The sequence below is a fragment of the Marmota marmota genome, unplaced genomic scaffold (genome assembly GCF_001458135.2).
Source record: "Marmota marmota marmota unplaced genomic scaffold, marMar, whole genome shotgun sequence".
Lineage (NCBI taxonomy): Eukaryota > Metazoa > Chordata > Mammalia > Rodentia > Sciuridae > Marmota > Marmota marmota.
Genome location: NW_026000037.1, coordinates 45,473,368 through 45,496,515, shown reverse-complemented (window position 1 = coordinate 45,496,515; position 23,148 = coordinate 45,473,368). Strand labels below are relative to the sequence as shown.

Here is a 23,148-nt window from a genome sequence, read left to right as displayed (position 1 = left end):
TATTAGTTGAATCAAACTAAGAAAGATCTTTGGATTCTTTCCTAGAGATTCACAGCTCCCAGGGACACCATAATTAAATGCACATTCCCTCAAACTAGGCATCATTTTTAAAGACCAGATTTCCAGAGGGATTCAGCATACATTTTAATTTGGAAACTAAAGCTTAGCAACATTTGTGAAATATGTAAAGTGCCCACTGAAATCCTGCAATGGCAGTATAAGGGTGAACCTATTCCTTGGGCCATTGACTTCAGTAACTTTGCAAGATTTCTCTTAATGTGTTTACACTAACATGGAGGGAGAATGCTACCTGCTTCTTTAACCTGATAGCATAGTGTCAGCTGCTTCGTGGCTATTGGATTAGCTCTGACGCATAGGAAGACCATGGCCAGAATGTATTTCTGTTCTACTACTATTAATTAGTATTTAAATCTGAATTAAGTGTCACAGACAGTGGTTTGATGGTTGTTCAAAGCTTCGGTGCAGCCGCGATGTTTCTTCTCAGAAACATCTCAGTTTCTGCTATCGATTTCTCCCCTTCCCTTCCCTCTGGGGCCCTCATCATCACCTAATCCTCCCCAGTGCTATTGTTGCTGTCAGCTACCAATTTCCAGCCCCTCACACCACACTGAATTGTCTTCCCCCGAGGAGCAGAGATAATTTTGCTCAAAGTGTCTTTGACGGTTCCCAAACTGCCTACAACATTTATGACTTCTGGCCCAGCCTTCAAGACTCCCTATTTTGGGCCTCCTTGTGGTCTCTTAAGCATTAACTACCAATATGTCCACATTCTGCTGCCACCAATAGATGCCATTCCTTGGGATTGCCATGAACACTGAGGTCTCTTTGTCCCTGTGCATGTTGTTTTGATCACCCACTGTCCCCTTCCCATCCTACAGTCACCTCTTCCTCCATTAAAACTTCTCAGTTCCCTTCCAGTTTCTCCCAGGAGAATTGCTTGTGCTTTGTGCACAGCTTCATGTTGTACTCTGCTCTATTTTTACACACTGCCATGTGTTACCGTTAGATGTCTGTGTGTAACCACAGTAATGACGACAATAAGAACACTATCAAAAATAGTGAGGGGTAGTTACTATGCAGTAACCATTGATCTAAGTGCTTCATGTGCATATTCTCATGTAACCTTCTCTACAACCATAAGAGGGTAGTTTTTTCTTATTTTTCCGGTTTTAATTTACGAAGCAGCTGATGTACAGGGAGGTTGAATAGGGGAGCTGGGAATCACACTGGGCAACCTAACTCTGTCTTGCAGTTTTGTATCCTGCACTGGTCTGCTAGACAGTCAGATAGCAGTGGAGTTGCTTTCTAGAGTCTAGAGTCAGGGTATGAGATGAAAATTTGTCTATAGTCAAAATAACCTTTGAATGTCCTGTTTCTCTCTCTGCCACTAGAACAAATTGAGTTAGTTGTGTTAAAAGCCATCTCATACAAAAATATTTCTCTCAAATAGTAGAATTATTCTTCACAATCAGGTACACATACCCTTAAGAAGCTCGTGAGGTCTGAGACTTGTTGAAGGAAGGGCACATTCACATATCCCCACTGACAGAGCTCACAGACTCATTGTGCAAAATATGCCATATATTGTTGTAATCTGCAAATGGTCTCATAACCATGCACTCTAGTTAAATTGCCTATGATACACACCATTGTACTCTGTGGACAAGTATCGTTTGCATGGCTTTTGCCTTCACACCTAGAGCTAAACACAGTACCTTGCACATGGCAGAATATATTTATTAAATTGGATTTAATCACAAGGAAAATTTGAAAGGTACCTTTACAGTATGATTCAAATATAAGAAGTTAGATTCCCTTAGTGTGATCACATAGGGGAAAACATTATCTAATTCTTATTACCTAATGATCTGTGGAAATTCTGAATTCATAAGATCTTTCTACCTTTATTATAATCACAGCCATATGGATTGTGTAGTCTTTCTAATTAAGAAAGATCATAAAAACAGATAGCCTTTTGTACAGACTTTTTTTTTTTTTTTTTGGAGACAGGATCTGGCTGTGTTTCAGGCAGGCCTAGAACTCCTGGATTCAAGTGATCCTCCTGCCCCTGCCCCAGCTTCCTGACTAGCTGGGAATACAGGTGCATGGTACCACACCTGGCTTACATGCTGTGTTTGAATATAAGATCATGATCCCTCCCATCCATAAGTCCCCCAAAATATATAACTAAATTCTATCTATGTATATTTCTATGTATCTATGTATCTGTCTGTACATGTAAAACTCTGGGCCCTCAGTTTTTATTCCCTTAGCCAAACCTATAAAATAACATTTTTCAAATAGACTGGTTTGAATTTCAACTCTTTCTTCTGTTATGTCTAGTGTGGCACTTAACATGTAAGTGACCACAGGAACACTGTGTCACATGATAGCAGCAATAGTCGTCTGGGAGTTTGGGAGACTGGCTTCTACTCTGGACACTGTTAGAGGCCCACTGTTTTATTTGGGATCAAAGTTGTATCTTTCTGAGCATTCTTTTCCTCAATACTAAAACTACAGAAGTTGCTTAATATGAGAATTCACTCCAAAGTCTTGTGTTAGACCTTTTGAAAAACATGTTATAAAATATACATAGCATAAAACTTGCCACTTTACCCATTCGAAGTATGCAGTGGCACTGAGTTCATCTATCTTGTGCAGCCATCTCCACCTTCCCACTCCAGAGCTGTCTTGTGCTCAGAAAAGGCACTGCCTGACTGTTCCACCAGTCCCAGTTTCTTAAAACTGATGCAAGGAAAGGAAACTACTTGTTCAAAAAAATATTAAATTACAAAAGCTGCTATTATGGCTTTGACTGAACTCTGGGCTGTTTTAAAATGTATTACTGGCCAGCCATTCTTAAATGCTTCCTGTGTGTGAGACATCAGGTCAAGCATTTTACATACAGTGTTGCTTTTATTCTAACAGTTACCCCTGGACATATGTTGCCATTACCCTCATCTTACGAATGAGGAAGCTGGAGGAGACTCTATGTGACTTGGGCAAGGTCACCCAGTTTGGGATGGTGGGGCTGACCTGTGAGCCAGTCCTGCAGCTTTGGGCACAGCCCTCTCTGGCTCTGCTCTGGGTGGTGGCCTTACATCTTGGCTGTCACAGCTGCCCAGTACCTGGTTCCCATGAGTGGTGCCAGTGAGAGGCTCACAAGGGGCACTGGTCACCTTACTTAAGACTGAGTTTTATTTTTAGCTCTTGAAAAGGCTGGGAGGATGACATTGAGTGTGAAGTAAGAGGCCCTAATTACTTTGTCCCCTGGTTCGGAACACATCCAGTGCCTATGCCAGAGTTCCAACCTCTAGCCCCTGCTCAACCTCCACTAACAATAGAGTGCTTTGACTCAAAACACAAATAGCCCACCAAAGTGCCCCAGCATTGTGAAACAAATGGAGTTATATAATCCACACTTGAGAGAGAAATAGTTTTTAAAAAGTCTCCTTATTTAAAAAGTCATTTTTCCTGAAGGTTCAGAACATAATTAATGAGGTGACAGAATCCTTCTTTTTAGACCAAGGGTGGTGAGGGAAAGTAAGGGAATCAAAAGTTTGATTTTCATTTATTTAATCAGAGGCTACTTTTCCTTGGGGAAAGAAATCAGCAGAGGCCACACAGATATGCAATAGCAATTCTTTAAAGTGCTGATGTTTTTTTTTTTCTTTCTGTTTTTGTTTTTTGGTTTGGGGTATTTCTTTGGGGGAAAGTTATTGAAGATTAAAAGTTCTTTTAGTAGGCTCCAAAGTTTCCTCAAAATTTCAGTGTCTGTTCAGAATTGTCAGAGTCTCACTTCCCTTTGAGAGCAGTTCAGATGTCACTTTCTGATGGAAGCCTTTTGTAACATCTCAATACCTACTCTGGGCTTGTGTTGCCCTTTGTAGAGTATATATTATAATACATTTCAAATATTGTAGGTTTTTTTTCCTTTTTATGTGTCTTTTCTAGCCAACAAATATTGTCAACATCGTGTTTCTGTGTGACTGAAAAAAGAGCCTCAAATTTTTCAATATTTCTTATCGGTTCCTTCTTTATTTGATGAATAAAGTCAATCATATAGCAAATTCATTCCTTTATTTTACAGTTGAGCAGATAAAGGTCAAAGAACCCACAGGAGTTGCCCATTATTATGCAGAAATCACAGGCAGGCAGGACTAGCATATAGGTATCCAGGTTCTGGATTTTGTGGGTTGTTTTTTTTTTTCCAGGATGCTTGATGAATGATCTGTGCTTGGAATATCAACATTATGAAGAATTTGGCACTATTATTATGCATGAACACAAAGTAACCTTTCTGAATCTTAATACAACATAAAGATATTTTCTAAAGGATCACTTACAATGGAAACTAATATGAAAATTTCCAATTAATTAGTGCCCCTTTAAGGAATAAATGCTATTGTTTTCTCTGTTGCTGGGTCTGTTAACCTCTCCTGGCAATTGCTATTTACTTGTTTTTGTTGCAGGTGATTTCTACTGTGTAAGTCACTGTGTCTGGATATGAAGAGTTACAGTGTGGAATGCTCACATGTCTAATTTAATTTTGTTTTTACTCTCTCCAGGTTTCATTGCTTCAGACATGACATCAAGACACTCCAGTACCCAGTTGTGGTTGATCACGCACTACCATGAAATGGGGTCATTGTATGACTATCTTCAGCTCACTACTCTGGATACAGTTAGCTGCCTTCGAATAGTGCTGTCCATAGCTAGTGGTCTTGCACATTTGCACATAGAGATATTTGGGACCCAAGGGAAGCCAGCCATTGCCCATCGAGATTTAAAGAGTAAAAACATCCTGGTGAAGAAGAATGGACAGTGTTGCATAGCAGATTTGGGTAAATTAAAAAAAAAAAAAAAACCAAACATTTTTTAATTACCATTTTTACTTCTGTTTTCTCCAGTGTCTAGCCAGGTTGCTCTTCTTTTCTGAGACACCTCAGGAAAGTCACCTTAGACTCAGCCAGTCACTGTCCCATTTTCAAAGGCAACTAATAATGTCACGTAACGATTTTGCAAACTTTCACATGAAATAGGTGCACAGTGAAATACTCTGTGGAATGAGTAGGTCTTAAAGATGTTTTCTAAAATCATTCTTCTATAACTAAGACAAAATTATCAATTTGAGAAAGAGCAAAGTAGTTCATTTTGTTCTACTACAGTATCTAATTTTCATGGTGTTAGGGTAATTCTCAGTGTAGTTTTTTTTTAATATTTTGTAGTTATAGATGGACAAAATGCCTTTATTTTATTTATTTATTTTTATGTAGTGCTAAGGATCAAACCCAGTGCCTCCATGTGCTAGGCAAGTGCTCTGCCACTGAGCTAAAGCCCCAGCTCTCAGTGTAGTTTTTAACTGCACTATTAAGAAGATTATTTCCATGTACCATGGCATTTCATATAAAACTGTATTCATCCTAAATGCCTAAAATATTGACTGAATAATTTTGCTAATAAGAACTGAGTTATAATATTGGTTATTTATTTCAGTGGACTATTGAGAGTCCTTATGTTACTTGACTAAAAAATGGTTTATCACATTATTGCAGTTATTGTTAAGACTGATAAAGGTTTAGGCAAAATTAGCTTTAATTATAACAAAATAAGGCTTATTATTATTTTGTTGTCTGTTTTTAAACACAAGGGATATGACACATTAGGAAAATTTACTTCCTTTGAATCCCTTGAAATTCTTCTCTTTCATGTTTAGAAATTATTTTACAATAAGTACATGACCCTGAGGCTTTTTGCAGGCAGTTTTGTTGTTGTGTAGAAGATGCTTATGGCTTGTGTTATATCTCTCGGTGCAGGGCAATTTGGGTTTAAATTCTGACTTTCTCTTTTATTTACCCTGTGTTTTTGCATGAGTCTGTGCAAGCAGTGTTAGCCCAAGGGCTGTACTTCTGCCCCATTCTGTACTTCTGCACCGTTTGAAACTTTGATCATTGCAATGTATGTGTATTACTCATAAAACTAAAAAAACAATTAGGCCTACCACACAGGATTCTGATAAGGCTGAGAAATTATCATCAATGCCTGGCAAAGGATTCAAATGGTTGCTACTGTTATAATCTAGTGGCCTCAGGGGGATGGATAAATTGAGCTCTTGACTTTAGGATGTGAGACTTGTAAGGAAAAGAGTGGGGGGCATTTTGTAATAAGTTCTTCAGCTACAGTTGGTTTTGATCTGCAGCCTTCTAATTAGATACATCAGGTGATTTAAAAATCTGCACTAAGATGTTAGTATTCAGGGGATTGATAGTGTAGTATGGGAAACGGCTCTTATAAGACCATAATCTGTATATAATTTTTTACATTATATTCAGAAATTAAGGCTCACTCATTAGAAATAGTTCTATTTTTTAAAAAATATTTTTTTTTAGTTGTAGATGAACATAGCACCTCCATTTATTTATTTATTTATTTGATGTGGTGCTGAGGATCAAACCCTGTTCCTCACATGTGCTAGGCAAGCTCTCTACCACTGAGTCACAAACCCAGCCCCTCATTCTATTATTAATACTTACAAGTGGCATTCCATTTATTTTTTTTTTTTGAACTTTTTATTGTAAAAAATTCAAACATATATATATAAAGATTGAGAGAATTGTTCAGCGGTCACTTTAAATTCTCAACACCTAAATTGAAATACTTTGGCACACTTGCCTTATCTGTATATGATCCTGGCTGTATTTTTGCTAACCTCTTTGAAAATATGTTGAAGACACCACAACACTTTTCTCCTGATGACCTCAAACACATCCTCTAAAAATGTCTCAAAAATACATCTCCAATGTAACCAATTCTTGGTAATTTTCTAATATCATTAATATCTATTTTCAAATGTTTCCAGTTCTTTTTCAAATAAGAATTCACACATTGCATGTGTTTGTTTTGTTTCTTTAATGTAAAAATTATTTATTAGTAGGTAACATATTCCCTGTAAAACTTCACAGTTTAAAATGACACAAATGTATCAGTTTAAAATGACACAAATGTATCGTCTCACTCATCCCCTTGAGGGTCAGGAAGCTTGGAATGACTTCTGGCACAGGGTCTTGTGGAGGGTTCAGTCAAGCTGCTGGTCATCTGGGTCGTAGTCATCTGAGAGGCTTGATGAAGGCTAGAAGGTCCAGTTCAGTGATGGCGCACCCACATGACTACAGGCAGCAAGCCCCAGTTCCTTACATGTGGCCCTCCACAGGGCTGCTGAATGTCTTTGTAACATGATGTGAGAGCCATGAGAACAAACCAGGAGGTTTTTATAATTATCTGATGTCTTTTATGTCCTAATTTTAAAGACACAACTCATTACTTTTGCCATATTATCTTTAGTAGTTCAGCCCACACTAATGGGATGAGAAATTTAGGGTCACCTTTTGAAGAGAAAAGTTTCGAAGAACTTGTAGACATATTTTAAAAGCATGCTCGGCGCGGTGGCGCACACCTGTAATCATAGCGGCTCAGGAGGCTGAGGCAGGAGAATTGTGAGTTCAAAGCCAGCCTCAGCAAAAGCGGGGCATTAAGCAATGCAGTGAGAACCTGTCTCTAAATAAAATACAAAACAGGGCTGGGGATGTGACTCAGTGGTTGAATGCCCCTGAATTCAATCCCCAGTACCCCCCCCCCCCAAAAAAAAAAAAGGGCTGGGGATGTGGCTCAGTGATAAGCACCCCTGGGTTCAATCCCTGGTACCAAAATAAATAAAAGCACCACAGTTGTATTGCCATGTTTTGTTTAAATTGTATCCTTTTAATCTTCTGATATTTCATCTCTGGTTCTGGGAATGGTGAGGGGCATATATGATTTGGGAAATGTTTACAATGGCCTTAGAATCTTAGAGTTGATTATAAAAATAGGGGAAGAGGGATCCACACTGCTTTAGTAAACATCTTAGCTAATTTTTAAGGATGAGATAACAATATGCTACCTCCCTGGCGTTACATAGAGTCATCGTCCCACACATTCGAAGGCATGAAGTGAAAAGAGAAGGATTCTCAACAGATGGCTGAGGGAATTCCAAGAGATCTTTGGATTGCACAGATTTACAGGGGCATCTTGCTCCATGTTGGCACTTTTCATTATATCAAGTGAATTATTTTCAGTTGGTCTATGTATGCATCAATAAGTAATTCATCCTCAAATAAACCATGTCTGAATCCATCTATCCCACCCCCCCCCCCCCCCGCCAGTCAGGAATACCAGGTCTCTCTCATTGACTGAGGAATTCTGAAAAGAGCCCTGTTTTAAGTGTTTCAGGGCCTGTTGCAGTCTGCCCTTTATGTGGTGACAAATTACCTGAAATTCTCAGTCTCACACTGTTTGAAATTTATGTTTGGAGACGAGTGGGAATGGTGGAGGAGCTTGAGAGCTTAATTTACTTGTTAAGCCACTTTGAGGCTCACACTTAACATGGGAGCCTGTTTTCCTATGGACTTCAAACACTGGCCTCATATGGATTGAATGCATGGGTCTGCCATTTGCCCAAAACTTTTTGTCCCTTAGAGGGTCATGTAACTCCACAGTGTTTCTAGTATTAGCCTTCTTTTCTGTTCTCACTCCAAAAGTCACCCCAAGTATTCCAGGGATTATTCCGGGTGTAATGCAGCAGTGACCACACGTACCACCAGAGGGCACTTTTGACTGGGGTTGGTTTAAAATCCTTTCAAAAGCCTTTCTGTGAGAAAGGAAGTGAGCTAATTTGCACTGTTGTCTTCTTCCTTTCAGGCCTGGCAGTCATGCATTCCCAGAGCACCAATCAGCTTGATGTGGGGAACAATCCTCGTGTAGGCACCAAGCGCTACATGGCCCCTGAAGTTCTAGATGAAACCATCCAGGTGGATTGCTTTGATTCTTACAAGAGGGTCGATATTTGGGCCTTTGGACTTGTTTTGTGGGAAGTGGCCAGGCGGATGGTGAGCAATGGTAGGTATCTGATATGATATTGTCCTTGTCCCCCTTCTCTTGACATTGATACTGTTGAAAGGGGAAGTGGGGAGACAGAGACCTACCTGGTTCCTTGAATCATACTCGTGAAACTCTGGGAGTGTATATCTGACTTGTGGCTGGTAGGTGAACTGACTGCCACAGCATCGTGTTTGAAGCATAAGAGGAAATGACAGCTGAGAAACAGTTTTTCTGGAGGAGACTAATTTCCTTGGGTTGTGTTTGGGTTGGTCCATATTTCATTTCTTCCTATTTGACTTTCTCTTTACCTTCCTTTCCTCTTTGTTCTTCTCATAAGGTAGGTTTAACTTGAGGAGAATGCTCTCAAGTGAGCCTTAGGGTGAATTCTTCTGTTTTAGACATTTTCACTTCTTATGATTGGCTTATTGAGAAAAGGGTTCAGTTTTCACACTTCGAAGCCATTCCTTTCTGAATAATTCCAGTTTCAATTCGGGGAGCCCTCAATAGGTGGCTTATGTTGATCTGTTTATAAGTAGTTTAATGAAATGGTGTTGCTTAGCAGTTAAGGGCACACACAGGTCAACAATGAGTTGACCTGTATCCCTATGGTGAGCTCTGGCTCTTATCTTTTATGTACCCAAATCAATCTCAAATACATATTTAGACTTTAAGGTACTTTGTGTTTGGAAAGGATTAAATCTTTTTAAAAATTGGGCATGCCCCAACAACACACAAAGTTGTGTTTTTTGTAGCACAATCTCTTGAATAAGCTTGATGAACTTCTTCATAACTTCACCACTTGAAGTCTTATTTCACACAGCATGTATCTGAAATTATCCCAGAAAAACAAAAGAAAATGTCATATATTTAGATTTCTATTAATTTCCAATGACACTTTACATTTTATTCTCCTGTGATCCATTATGATCCTGGATTTAAAGTATTTGAGAAAAAAAAAAATGCATGAAGCCTCTAACATCTATGCTCTATCAACCTTCCATGGATACTTTCTTCTAAGAATTGAGATTTTGGGGGTAATCATCATTTTCATGACTACACAGTCAGACTAGGAGATTATGTGGTGGAAATGGAATTGGGAAATTTAATATAGTTTTAGTGTACAATAATTAAAATTGGCATGCCTTCACGATAGCTTTTTGTGTGATAGCAGAGTGTATCTGCTTTGAACAAACCCTCTGAGAGTACTAAAACAAGTGTTTCAGAGTAAACATACAAGGATCATAACTTGACTACTCTTTTAAAGTATATATATATATTTTTTTTATGAAGTCACGAACATTTTCTTGGTAATTCTTTCTCAATTGCTGGGAGCCACTGCCTTGGCAGTTTGTGCCATTGAAGCGCCTTGAGAATTGTTTGCAACAGAGGGATTGTTTTGCTGATTTATAAAGTTCTGAACTTTGCCTGAAATTGCACATCAGCTTCATTTCTCGCCCCACCCCCCAATCATTCTTGAGAACCTTGGAACTGGAAAAAAAAAAAAAGTGTGACTCTGAGTAGTTTATCTTACAGAGACTGTAGAGAAGGATTGGTCTCAGAATAAACTGTGTGATGGGGAACTTCCCCAAATGAAGAGGAAGCTGGCATCCCACGGCCAGCACAGTAGCACTTCCAGCTGTGGGCGTGCGGCGCAGAGCCAAGCAGGCTTGCTTGGCAGAGACTTGGGATTCGGCTTTGTAAGAACTCATGTTGCAAACCCGTTCCCTGTGTCATAGGCATAAACCCAAATGGCTTTTAAAGATCAGCTGTGATTAATAGTAGTCAGTTTGAAGTTAGAGTCATCCATTTAAAATTTAGCTCAACAAATGTTAGCTTGCTTGCTAGATCCTGTGTTCAACATTATTTTTGGAAAACACAGTTGTGGATGGTGGAAGAGAGAATGTTTTGGTTGCTTTTGATTTATTGATCTCCTTTTTCGCATCATTTAGCTGCTAGCTATTTCCTAAAACTTTGTGGGTTGAACTTCTGTGATATGGTTTGATTTTTAGGGCGGGGTAAGGGTATCTTATTTCTCATGTAAATCAGCTATTGTCCTTTGGCAATGACTAATTTGATATTTTTCCCTTTTCTTTCTGTGGTCCTTTCTCTTCTAAGAACATTCACGTGGACACCCCCACCCCAACCCCTACCCCCCAGCTACAGATCAGTTTATCTAAACTCAGGCTTAATAGTTTCCCATGTTACTTGAAAACCTACTTTACTAAAATTAGTACTTTAATGACTACTCCCCTAAAATGAAAAAGTGAATAGAAAGAAAAACAAGAAAATTTTTGTTTTCAGATTTTATTCACGTTTCTTTGTACTTCTTTGTGCACCCTTTAAATTCAGTTGTAATCATATAAATTCAAATCTATATCATCTTTTTCATTTGTGTGTGTGGTTTTCACATTGTCATATCGTCCCTGTACTTGTTTTAAATGCTCACATAATATTTTATTAATTTATCCATTTCCATATTGTTAGAGTACATCCTGTCTCCCCATTTGGGGCCTATAGTAGACATTTCTGTGCACATCACTTTTTCATTTGGAGAATTCATTCCTAATCTGAAAAGAAGCAGATTTAATAGGTCAAAGAGTATGGACATTTTTATGATTTGGAACACATTGCCAAATTGCTTTCCCTTAGAGCAGTTCTAATTTACAATATCCTTCTCACCCCAGGGTGTGATGTACCTGTTTCACTTTCTTACCAGCTTTAGGTACTATCATTAAAGGAATATAGATTTTGAAATTATTGTATATAAAATGTACCTCATTTAAATATGTGAATGTCTTACATTAAGAAGGTTATTATAATTATACATCCTTTGAGTTTCAGAGTCCATTATAAAAATTGATGACCAGATAGTTCTCTTGGAGCAATATGATCCTCAAGTGAACTATGAGCATAAAAATATGTAGTATTTTGTATTTTTATTGGAATTGTACATTTATTTTCTACTAATAATAAACCTCATGCTGTTTCTGTACAGGAAATGAGAGTTAAGTCCATTTTCACATGTGAACATTTCTCAATAGTGTCTTTTGGAATTTACTTGTGGTGTCAGTTTGACACTGAATTTGGAATTGGTAGGAAAGAAAACCGTTTTCTCACTTCTCCGGTGTGAATATGTGCATGAACTTCAGGTAGGGTTTTGCTTAGATCAGTAGTTTTGAAACTGGAGCGTGCACCACAATCACGTACAGAGCTTGTCGAGACGCACAGTGCTGGGCCCCAGCCCCCAGAACTTTAGTAGATCTAAGGTCAGAAGATTTGATGCCACCATTCCTTTCTGCATATACGCAACTCTGGATATAAAACTTTTTTGAGAAGGCGATGTACCCTTATTGCGCAGGCACATACCAGAAGAAGACAGGACAAATCTGTTTCTCTGGTGTTTGGTGGTTATATGGCTTATCGAGATGGTTTTTTTCTGTCTTCTGTTGCTCTGCGTCTCTGGAGATGTCACCACACACAGGAGACTGCTGGACTGTGCTCTCCAGAGCTGGGCAGTGCTTTTCCTGGGCCCACTGGAGGCAGCAAAAGGGAATCAGTAACACTCTGGCCCCTGAGATCATGCTTTCTGACCCAGTCCCTTTGATTAATTTCAACACTTGAAAAATATAGGTAACATCCACTTAAAAAGGTGATGATGATTAAATGAGGTCACAGAGGTGAAGCACTTAGTGTGTGTGTGGCTTAGAGAGAGTGCTTTGGTCCTCATATTTTGGTTACTTTGCAAAATGGCAAGTTTCTAGGAGCTTGCAGACCTCAGACACCCTTTTCTCCTCCTCACTGTGCTAGCACTTGGCCTGGACATGACCTTCGCTTCCCCTTTTCCCTGCCCATGGGAAGCTTCTGTGGAACACTGTTTCACTGGCTTTGATTATTTTGTGATGAAATCCAGCATTCACATGTGTCAAAAACTATTTGGGTCTTAGAGAAAAACCCTGGCTGGCCAAGCTGCACCTCTTCGGGGATGGGGACTAGAAAACTCTTGTTAGAATAAGCTTATGTTTGGCACACTTATTTTGGAAAAACCTCTTCTAATTAATCTTGAGCCTGCCAGGGAACCGCATGTGCTTCTGTTCCTAAGCACAATGGGCTTGTGTATGGAAACCATGACAACTCTCACTTCTTCAGCAAATTAATATCCAACATGTTTCATGACTTTAATTGACTACTTTAGCGTATATTACGGTTTGAACAAATAGCTGAATCATACTAGGGAAATTTTTTTTCACATTCATAGTAATTTCAGGTTTTTTGCTCACTTTTTGTTTTTACCTTTTAGGTAAGCAACTAGGGTTAGGCATATGGAGGTGAGGTGGGAGGAAGGATTTTTTTCCCCCATCAAATTTCTGAATTCCTTGTCCATGATTTAGAGATCCATAATAGAGGTGGGCAATCAGTTGACCTCATTCCAAAATAACCTGAAGGCAGCAGAACTTGATTGGATGCTGTTTACTACCCAGTACTCTCTTCCCGACTGGCTCTTGAGCAGTCCTTCCCCAAGACAAAACTTCAGCATCTTAAACCCCATAAAAGCCCTACCATGCAGTGAATGGCACCTTCTTAGGAGGGATTTATAGCTACCAAATGTCTGGAGCCCGGTGGCACTTCTGTCTCACTAGGTTTGGGGGTGTGTAAAATCCAACTCAGGAAATGCCAGGCAGCTTTCTTAGGCATTTTTGTCCACCCCCGTGGTAATTCAGTCCATTGCTGCTTAAATATTGTTAGTTAAACCTGACTTCTTAGTAACTGATAAATCATCGACTTTTGCTGTATTGCATCTATGGGAATCTTAGCTATAGAAATTAATTAATTAATTTAAAAATTAATTAGTTTTGTGATTTTAGTATGGGTTCCTGAGGAGGCAGTAAGTTTTGACTTTAAAAAGTATATGGGGGGGATGTGGCTCAAGCGGTAGCGTGCTCGCCTGGCATGCGCGGGGTGCTGGGTTCGATCCTCAGCACCACATAAAAATAAAATAAAGATGTTGTGTTCACCGAAAACTAAAAATAAATATTAAAAAATTCTCTCTCTCTCTCTTTAAAAAAAAACTATATGGGTTCAGTTCTTAGACCTTTATTTTATTTACTTATTTATATGTGATGCTATCAACAACTAAAAAATATTAAAAAAAAAAAAAAGCATGTGTGGTTCCACTGTCCATGAATTGCAGTGGGGGCGCATTCGGACACAGCTGTTACAACCTTAATCTACCTAGCAAGGAGCAGAGCTGCCCTCCCAACTCCAACTCTGCTTTCAGAAAGGGCAACCTGTTGTGGGGCTCCTGGATGTCCCAGATACGGTACTGATTCTCTGACCCCCCTGTCAGTGAATTAGGACCACCAGGTCCAGAACTATGAAGTGTCATCCCCTCTGCCATGACAAGCCTTAGCTATACGTTCACTAACCATTTTTTTTTTGTATGCTATGTCATGAAAAATATTTTGACATTTTATATCAGGTGGAATAACACAAATATTGGAGGCACCTCTTTGAGCCCTGTCTCAACAGGAAGAATGCCTTTCTGTAAACTCTGTGTTCCCAGGATTCATTCATACACATGCTACCTTCATGATTTTCCCATACCCATTTGACACCTGTATCACTATTTATGTAATTTTTTCTTTTAAATTGGCTAGTTTCAAAGTTAAATTTGTTTTGAAAGAAAATTAATATCACCACTAGAGTTGGAAAACCAGTGTCACCTGGCATAAAATGGAAGACAGTGATACCATAAATATGCAATTAGTAAGATAAAAAGGTTTTGTCCTTGAACCACATCGAAGTGTCGCACATACCACCCTTAGAGGAAACAACTGTTTTGACTTATCATTTTCCCAGAAAGCAAGTACAAACCATTCTTCTTTTTTCTTTTCAAATTCTACTAATTAAATTCTACTACTGGATTAGTTCTACTAATCTCTGAAGAATTTCAGCCTTTCTGTAGGAATTACCTATGGATAGCAACTCTCTGTATGGATATACTTGTAGCTATAATAAATTGTCATAAATCAATAGATTAAGCCATAACAGTTGAGGTACACATGAAGGTGCCTGAGTATAGGGTGAGCACTGGTTCTTGGGACCCTGGAGTTGTGGAAGTTGTAGGGTCTGCTCAGAAGACAGAGGCATGAACTGAGTCCGAAAAGAGTTGAAGCAGAGCTCAATTGGGCAAGCTTGGGAGGGTGTGAGGTGCAAGTGAGAATGAGAATACAATTAGACTATGATGATAATTGGTGTGTTACACAAGGGGGAAGAGCGATGGAAAGTCCTTATACACCCTTTTAGTGGAACTGCAAGCCATTTTAGTGTGGCTGATGCCCAGGTATGTGAAGGATTGTGGTGGACATGGGCAGTGGTGGGGAATGAACATCCTCCTAGGGGCAATACTGGTGGAATACAGGCAGAGGAGAGACAGAATGCACTTAGCCTCAATTTTCTTCTGAAGATCTTGCTGGAGACAGTGGAATATGGAAGGGTAGGATGTGAAACAGAAAGACCTGTGACATATATCTGTCAAAGGGGAGAAGATGAGTGTTTAGTCCGAGGCCTTGGTAGGCAGGACACGGTGGCATTTCATGTTTTTCAGAGCACATGTGGAGGGTATTCTTGTTTTGCGCATGAGCTTGTGATGTGTAGTTGGAAGGTATTGGAAAACTGACAACTGAGAGTTTACTCAGAGCCGTGCTGCATATTAGTGGTAGGGATATTGATTGGTAAAGATAGATTTGCCTCAAAAAAAAAAAAAGCTTTCAATTAAACATATGCCCAAGGAGGAAAAAAAAAGATCGTATAAATTAGTTACACATGCCAAAAGTTGAGGGGGTGTAGTTATGAATAATTTCTCTGATTGCTTTCCCTGGCTGCTTTGAGTCAGCAGCCGCCTTGATGGGAAGGCCAGCCGGGCTGTTTGTTCCTTCCTTGACCAGCGTTTACAGCTCCTCTCCCCTGCATCCCTGTATCGTTTGTTGTTTGTACCACTCCTTTGGCACTTGAAGCATTTCATATTTTTAGTTGCTTTCCTGAATTCGTGCTGTCATCTCTGCTGGCTCACGATTTGGCAGTTGCTCGTTGGGGGCTGCCTTTATAGGACTTACAGTTCACTGTTTTTGCCTGGCTACCCAGATTGTATGTCACTTTTTGGCAAATATGAGGAACCGTTGTAAGTCAGTCACTTCCTACCTTGGCAACACAAGTCACCTCCTGATGTGCTCACCTCCCACCCACCCTGGTCTTTCCTTCCAGGCTTCCCACCGCCCTGTGCCCCACTCTTAACCTCTAGGGATCTCCCCTTCATGTCTCCAGCATGTGAGGCTCACTGTCATCCTTCCCTGCCCCACTCTCCCTCTGCCTGGAGTGAAGATCTCTCCGTGGTGATTTGTCTTCCTCTCACCTTCATGCTCCCTCACAAATTGCTTATCTATGTGCACCCAACCCCTGGGTCCTGGAAAGCTCATTGTATTCTGGTAGCACCAGTTTATAGATTGTACTTGGGAAACCAGACAGATGGGTCCTTCTCTGCCCCCCCATCTTATGGCTTCTGTCTCTGACACAAGTTTATCATTTCAGTTTTATCCACCTCTCCTATTGCCCTGCTCCTCAGTACGGTCACTACTTCCTTTTCATTTGTATCCCTACTGCCAAGTATAACTTCTGACACACAGAGTTTAAAGGGTCACACGGTTATTGAGTCAGTGTTGAGCTAACAAGCAAACATTTAGTATTTCTACTTTTGCCTTTCAGGATATAAATAGTGGGGTGAAAAGGTATTGAGGTTCTTTTTAATTGGTAAAGATAGATTTGCCTCAAAAACAAAATAAAACAAAACAAAACAAAACAAAAAAACCTTTCAATTAAACATGGTTGGCAGGCTCAGTGGTGCATGCTTCTAATCCTAGTGGTTCAGGAGGGTAAGGCAGGAGGATCACAAATTCAAAGCCAGCCTAACTAACTTAGAGAGGTCCTAAGCAATTTAGTGAGACCTGTCTCAAAAGGAAAAAAAAAAAAATTAAAGGGATAAGAATGTGGCTCAGTGGGTAAGTATCCTGGGTTCAATCCCTGGTATCAGAAAGAAAAAGAAAGAAACCATCATCTGAGGAAAGAAAGAAAGGGACTGTGTTGATCTTCTAGAATTTGATTTCCTTGAAAAACAAGAGCATGTCTAAGCTTTTTATTATCCTCAGCATTAATATAGCATTCCACACATAGTAGCTATAATGTACTTTTGACTGATGGACATGTGCTTTCCTTGACTAGAGGGAGTTCCAAGTGATTGCTACAGTTAGGTTTATTTTATTTCGGAGAAGCCTGGACAAAGTCAACCACTGACCAATGGTTGAAGAAACAGAGTTGTGACAAAGTCCCAGGCATAATCGATTAAGTGGTCTTTCTTTTTAAACTTGACTTACTTTCTTAAAAGCTGGGGGTATTTAATAAGATTAAACTATGGGATAACATAAGGGAAAACTTCAGCTTTGTAGAGTGAAGTTCATTGTTGGGTGTCGTCAAATCTTATGTTTTAATCCACATTTTATTTTGCCTAGAAATAAAAAAAAAATCTGACTTTGTGTTACTGTTTACATTCACATAACCCTTCCCACACTCACTAGGCAAATTACTCCAAATAGCCTTCTGTGAGAATTTTAAAGAATTAAGCAAAGTTATTAAATGTGTTCCTGCGGAAAAAAATTAAGAGGTGGTGAAAAGCACATCTTTGTTTACCATAAATTTATTCATGTGGCCTGGCAAAGGTGCAGGGTTTAGGTGGTGTCTCTTACTACTGAAAAGAAGTAAAATATTTTTGTTTGAATGCTTCCTGGGATCTTACATGAGAAGCATGTAAGACCTCTGAGATGTTCCAGGTATTCTGGAAGCTGTGGTTGATGCCCAATATGGGCTGTTGATGATTTGTCAGGGAAGGTGATTGACACATTACAGTGCAGCTAGGCAATGGGCTAAGTGATTCAGAAGTAAGAAGGGTACCAACTAGAATTTTTAAAAATACAATTTAGACTACTTTCTATTTTAAAAATAAACTCTTTAGTTGAATTTGTGAAGTTTAAAAAAAATTCTGTAGTATTTCTTGAACAGATGCTCCTTATCATATCTAATCTTCTGCATAAGTGGTTTGTATTTATATGGGATTCGCGAGAATGGTAGGTAATTTCTCACTGCTAGGTAATTTCTTTAATAAATGAAAAGGGGATTGAAGCTTTAAAGGTGTCTTGTAGGAACTAGGAAAACTTAATCATAACTGTGTGCATAGCTTCCTTCTGTCCTCTGCCATAACCCCTTATGTATTTAGGAGTAGAAATAAATTACATGGAGGAAGGGAAGAGAGCTGGAAGCCAAGTTATCCGCTGACTGCTCTACTGAATTTTTTTGATGAAGGGAAGGAAAGAATAGATGTTTTTGGTTTCATCTCGATGAAGGGAAGAATCAGTTTTCCAGTTGCAAATGATGAAGTGAATTATGTAATTTTGTTGGAAAAGGTTTCTAAGCCATGGGAAGTCATTCAGGAATAGAAGCTGAAAGTGTTCACTTTGATGTTTGCATAGGGGTAAGAGAAGAGTTCAGCTTTCTTTACTGTTCCTTTGCCTTCTGATGGCTATCCTCTCTACAGTTTGTTTTGTGCCTTCAATCTGAGAGTAATTAACAGAACCATCCAATGGAGAGTTGTGCCTGGTGGTTAGAGGGTATTCATGGCATGTAGAATGGATGAACAAGGAAATGCAATATTACATAATATATTAGCATCCCTCCCAGTGGAAAGGATTATTTTTAAACAATGATTCTTATTACAAAATAATTTTATAACAGAAAGCCTTATTTGGGGGTATGGTCTTAATTTATTTGCCTCTAACTCTAGTTTGAGGACAACTTTTTACTTCTATTTATGGTTGGAAATGACTAGATTCGTGTACTTTTTAGAGGTGTTTTGTTCTTCTCTGACAACCAGAGGAATTTTTATTTTAGGTCACTCAATCTTTATTGGGCATTGCAGAGCTGTTTGTGTCCTGTCGGAGCATTTTGTTAGTACTCGTGATTACATGAGAAGTTTTCACATACTTTCTTCTAATAAATATTTTCCTCCATTTCCCTACAGGCTGTATAGTTAGTATCTCCTTGTAGTTTCCAGAACGGCTTGAGGTATGAGGAAGGTGACTAGTACTTTATCCTGTCACATTATAACCTGTGAGACCCATCAATTAAATCTTAGGGGAACATTTACTATCTTGCTAACCCAGAACAATTCTTGTCCCATATGCAGGTATAGTGGAAGACTACAAGCCACCATTCTACGATGTAGTTCCCAATGACCCAAGTTTTGAAGATATGAGGAAAGTAGTGTGTGTGGATCAACAGAGGCCAAACATACCCAACAGATGGTTCTCAGACCCGGTGAGAGTTCTAGTTTCTTGGTTCTAGAGCTATTTTGGCTGCTTGTAATTTGCTTGCTTTTGATTTCAATAGATCTTTTGTATCTAAGCCATCTGCACTCTGTATTGGCCACTCTCCCTCCCTGTTTTTTGTAGAAGGCTCTTTGAGCCTGAGTAGATTTGGAAAATTGTCTTGTTCTTTAAGAAGTGCTGTCGGTAGGTCTTACTAATGAGTGATACTATTCAGAAGAATTTATGACTGACCAGGGATTAGGAGACATATTACTGCTGCTATTAGCCCTGTGATTGCATTGAGATCTGGAGTGATGCTTTTCATCTCCTCTTTATCTCTGCTTACCTAAAATTCCAAACAAACTACTCAATGCTGTAGAGCCTGTCTTACTACACATAACTAGCAGCAGATCTAGGACTTTGGGAAGTGATCCAATTTGCAAATTTCACTATCTCTGGGTTACTACCATTGCTTTTAGTGTCCATAAATCCATCAAGGGGTCCAACTTGGCCTGTGTAATTTGCCTGATAAGGTAAGTTGGTAGTATTAAGAGTCGAAAGGACAGAGTTCAAGAAACTCTTGAGTGACTTTATCATTGGTTAAAGCCTTGATTGTTTGTTTAAAGAAAATGGTAATAACATCTCTTTAACTTCATACAACCTGCAGAGTTTTTCAAAACAGTTGACTTGACCTCTGCCCAGCTTTCAGTGCCACTAAACAGCCAATTTGTCATTGTGGTTTTTGTTCTTTCTCTTCTCAGACATTAACCTCTCTGGCCAAGCTGATGAAAGAATGCTGGTATCAAAACCCATCTGCAAGACTCACAGCTCTGCGTATCAAAAAGACTTTGACCAAAATTGATAATTCCCTAGACAAATTGAAAACTGACTGTTGACATTTTCATGGTGTCAAGAAGGAAGATTTGATGTTGTCGTTGTCCAGCTGGGACCTAATGCTGGCCTGCCTGGTTGTCAGAACAGAACTCATCTGTCTCCCTCCCTCAATGGCCACTTTGACGAGGCAGACATCTCACCTAGCCATGTGCTGGGGAGACACCAAAACCACCCCAACCTCGCTCAATGACTGTGAACTGGGCATTTCATGAACTGTTCACACTTCAAAGACTAATGGTGGACAGATACTGTTGCAAAGGTAGGGAACTGGAGGAACACAGAGAAATCCTGAAAGAGATCTGGGCATTAAGACAATGGCTTTGCATATCTTTCACAGGTCTCTTAGACACTCCCCACGGGAAACTCAAGGAGGTGGTGAATTTTTAATCAGCAATATTGCCTGTGCTTCTCTTCTTTATTGCACTAGGAATTCTTTGCATTCCTTACTTGCACTGTTACCCTTAATTTTAAAGACACGACTTGCCAAAACTTTGGCTGCGTACTCCACTGGTCTGTCTTTGGATAATAGGAATTCAATTTGGCAAAAACAAAATGTAATGTCAGACTTTGCTGCATTTTACACATGTGCTGATGTTTACAACGATGCCGAACATTAGGAATTGTTTATACACAACTTTGCAAATTATTTATTACTTGTGCACTTAGCAGTTTTTACAAAACTGCTTTGTGTGTATGTTAAAGCTTATTTTTATGTGGTCTTATGATTTTATTACTGAAATGTTTTTAACACTATACTCTGAAATGGACATTTTCTTTTATTATCAGTTAAATTCACATTTAAATGCTTCACATTTGTATGTGTGTAGACTGTAACTTTTTTTTCAGTTCTTATGCAGAACGTATTTAGTCATTACCCATGTGACACCACCGAATATATTACTGATTTAGAAACAAAGATTTCAGTAGAATTTTAGTCCTGAACGCTGTGGGGGAAAATGCATTTTCTTCGGAATTATCCATTATGTGCATTTAAACTCTGCCAGAAAAAAATAACTATTTTGTTTTAATCTACTTTTTGTATTTAGTAGTTATTTGTATAAATTAAATAAACTGTTTTCAAGTCAATCAGTGAAATTATTTTCAACATATAAAGATCTGTGTAATATAATGTGTTTTCTTATGGGAGCAATAGAAACTGAAAACTAATTTGAAAATTGAATTTGCTTTCCAAGGCGAGTAATGAACCTGAGGGTACTATGAGGATGTCTTGCTGCTTGAATTTGGTACCTGAAAATTTGAGTTTTATGTTTCTCTTTTGTGATTTTCCCTCTCAGTTTCCTGAACTTGATGATAACAAGCCTCTCTGACATATGTATGTATATATAAGATTTTGTTTATCTTTCCATCCAGTCATCATTTATCAAAGGTGGTTGTGAGTATAAAAGTGAAGAAAGATGGCAAAAGCATTTGTGTAGCTTAAGGTCCAAGGATATGCAGAACCCATTCTTAGCTCTTTTTACTTCTTGTGCACAACAGGATTAAAAAGGCAGGGATTAGAGTAGGCCATAAAGAGAAGAGGGGTAAAAACTCCCTCCCTTCAGAGGGAGGTCAGTTGGTTCATTAGCATGCACTTACTTGGAGGGTATATAGCAGAGTCACATTTAGCTTTTTAAATTAAAATTTTAATTCATGTTACACTTAAAATTTACTATCTTAAATTTTAAGTAAGCACTTCAATGGTGTTAAGTACATTCGCATTGTTATGCAACTCTCCATCATCCATCCACAGACTGTTCATCTTGTAAAACTGAAACTCCATACCTATTAAGTGCTAGCACCCCACCAACCTCCCCTATGTGATTTTGTTCTCTGTCTCTGTAAGTTTGTCCATTCTAATTTCCCTATACAAGTGAATCATATGGTATTTATCCTTTTGTGAGACCAACTAACTTCATGTAGCATAAGGACTTCAGGATTCATGCACATTGTAGAATATGTCCAAATTGTCTTCCTTTTTCGAGCTGAATAATATTACATGTATGCATATACAAAATTTTGTTTATCCAGCCATTCATTCACCCCTTGGTGGATGCTTAGGTTGCTTCCACATTTGACTGTTGTGAATAACACTGTGAGTGGATTGTTGATTTCAATTCTTTTACTTATACATTGAGAATTGGAAGGAAGACACATTTAACTTTATTAAAATATTATATATTTACATAAAAGTATACATATGTAAAAAGGTACAGCTTGATGAATTTTGGTAAATTATTTTTTTTAGTTGGTTACATCCATGGAAATAGCACTCAGGTCAAGAAACCAAACACTACTAGCACCTCAGAACTCTCTCAACTGTTAACAGCATAGGTTACGTTTGTTTGTGCTGGAACACTTTATAAATGGAATCATACAGTATATATGTAGGAGTGGAATCATCAGGTGTAATGTTCCACTTCAGCAGCTAATTACCAATCTACTTTATTTATTTATTTTGGTACCAAGGATTTAACCCGGTGGTGTTTAATCACTGAGCCACATCCCCAGCCCTTTTTATTTTTTATTTTGAGACAGAGTCTTGCTAAGTTGCTTAGAGCCTTGCTAAGTTGCTGAGGTTGGTCTTGAACTTGTGATCCTCCTGTCTCAGCCTACCAAGTTGCTGGGATTATAGGCATGCGCTGCCACACCTAGGTAGCAATCCATTTTTAAACAGAGTTGTTCAGTGTATGCTCTCATCAGCTATGTATGAGAGTTCTGGATGTTCTACATTTTCAACAATACTTAGTAGTTTCTTCTTTTCCATTTTAGTCATTCTGGTGGGTGTTGTACACATGTTTCAGCAAAACAAAGAAACAAAAGGGAGAGGATGAGTAAATGACAGTTTAAATAGTGCTTGCCGTTCTCCTTAGTAACTGCAGAACCCAAGTGGAGAGAAGCTCCAAGATATAAACAA

General features: G+C 38.8%; 1 protein-coding gene across 4 annotated transcripts in view; it reads left to right on the top strand.

Moving 5' to 3' along the window:
- Positions 1-21,320, top strand: part of Acvr1 (activin A receptor type 1) — an 89,844-nt gene extending 68,524 nt beyond the window's left edge. For all 4 annotated transcript variants that reach the window (XM_015479200.2, XM_015479199.2, XM_048812297.1 and 1 more), the window contains 4 exons: positions 4,590-4,865; positions 8,755-8,952; positions 19,220-19,350; positions 20,102-21,320. In XM_015479200.2, the coding sequence (XP_015334686.1) occupies positions 4,590-4,865; positions 8,755-8,952; positions 19,220-19,350; positions 20,102-20,236 (740 nt within the window). In that variant the 3' untranslated portion in view covers positions 20,237-21,320. The remainder of the gene's footprint in view (positions 1-4,589; positions 4,866-8,754; positions 8,953-19,219; positions 19,351-20,101) is intronic.
- Positions 21,321-23,148: the final 1,828 nt, after the last annotated feature.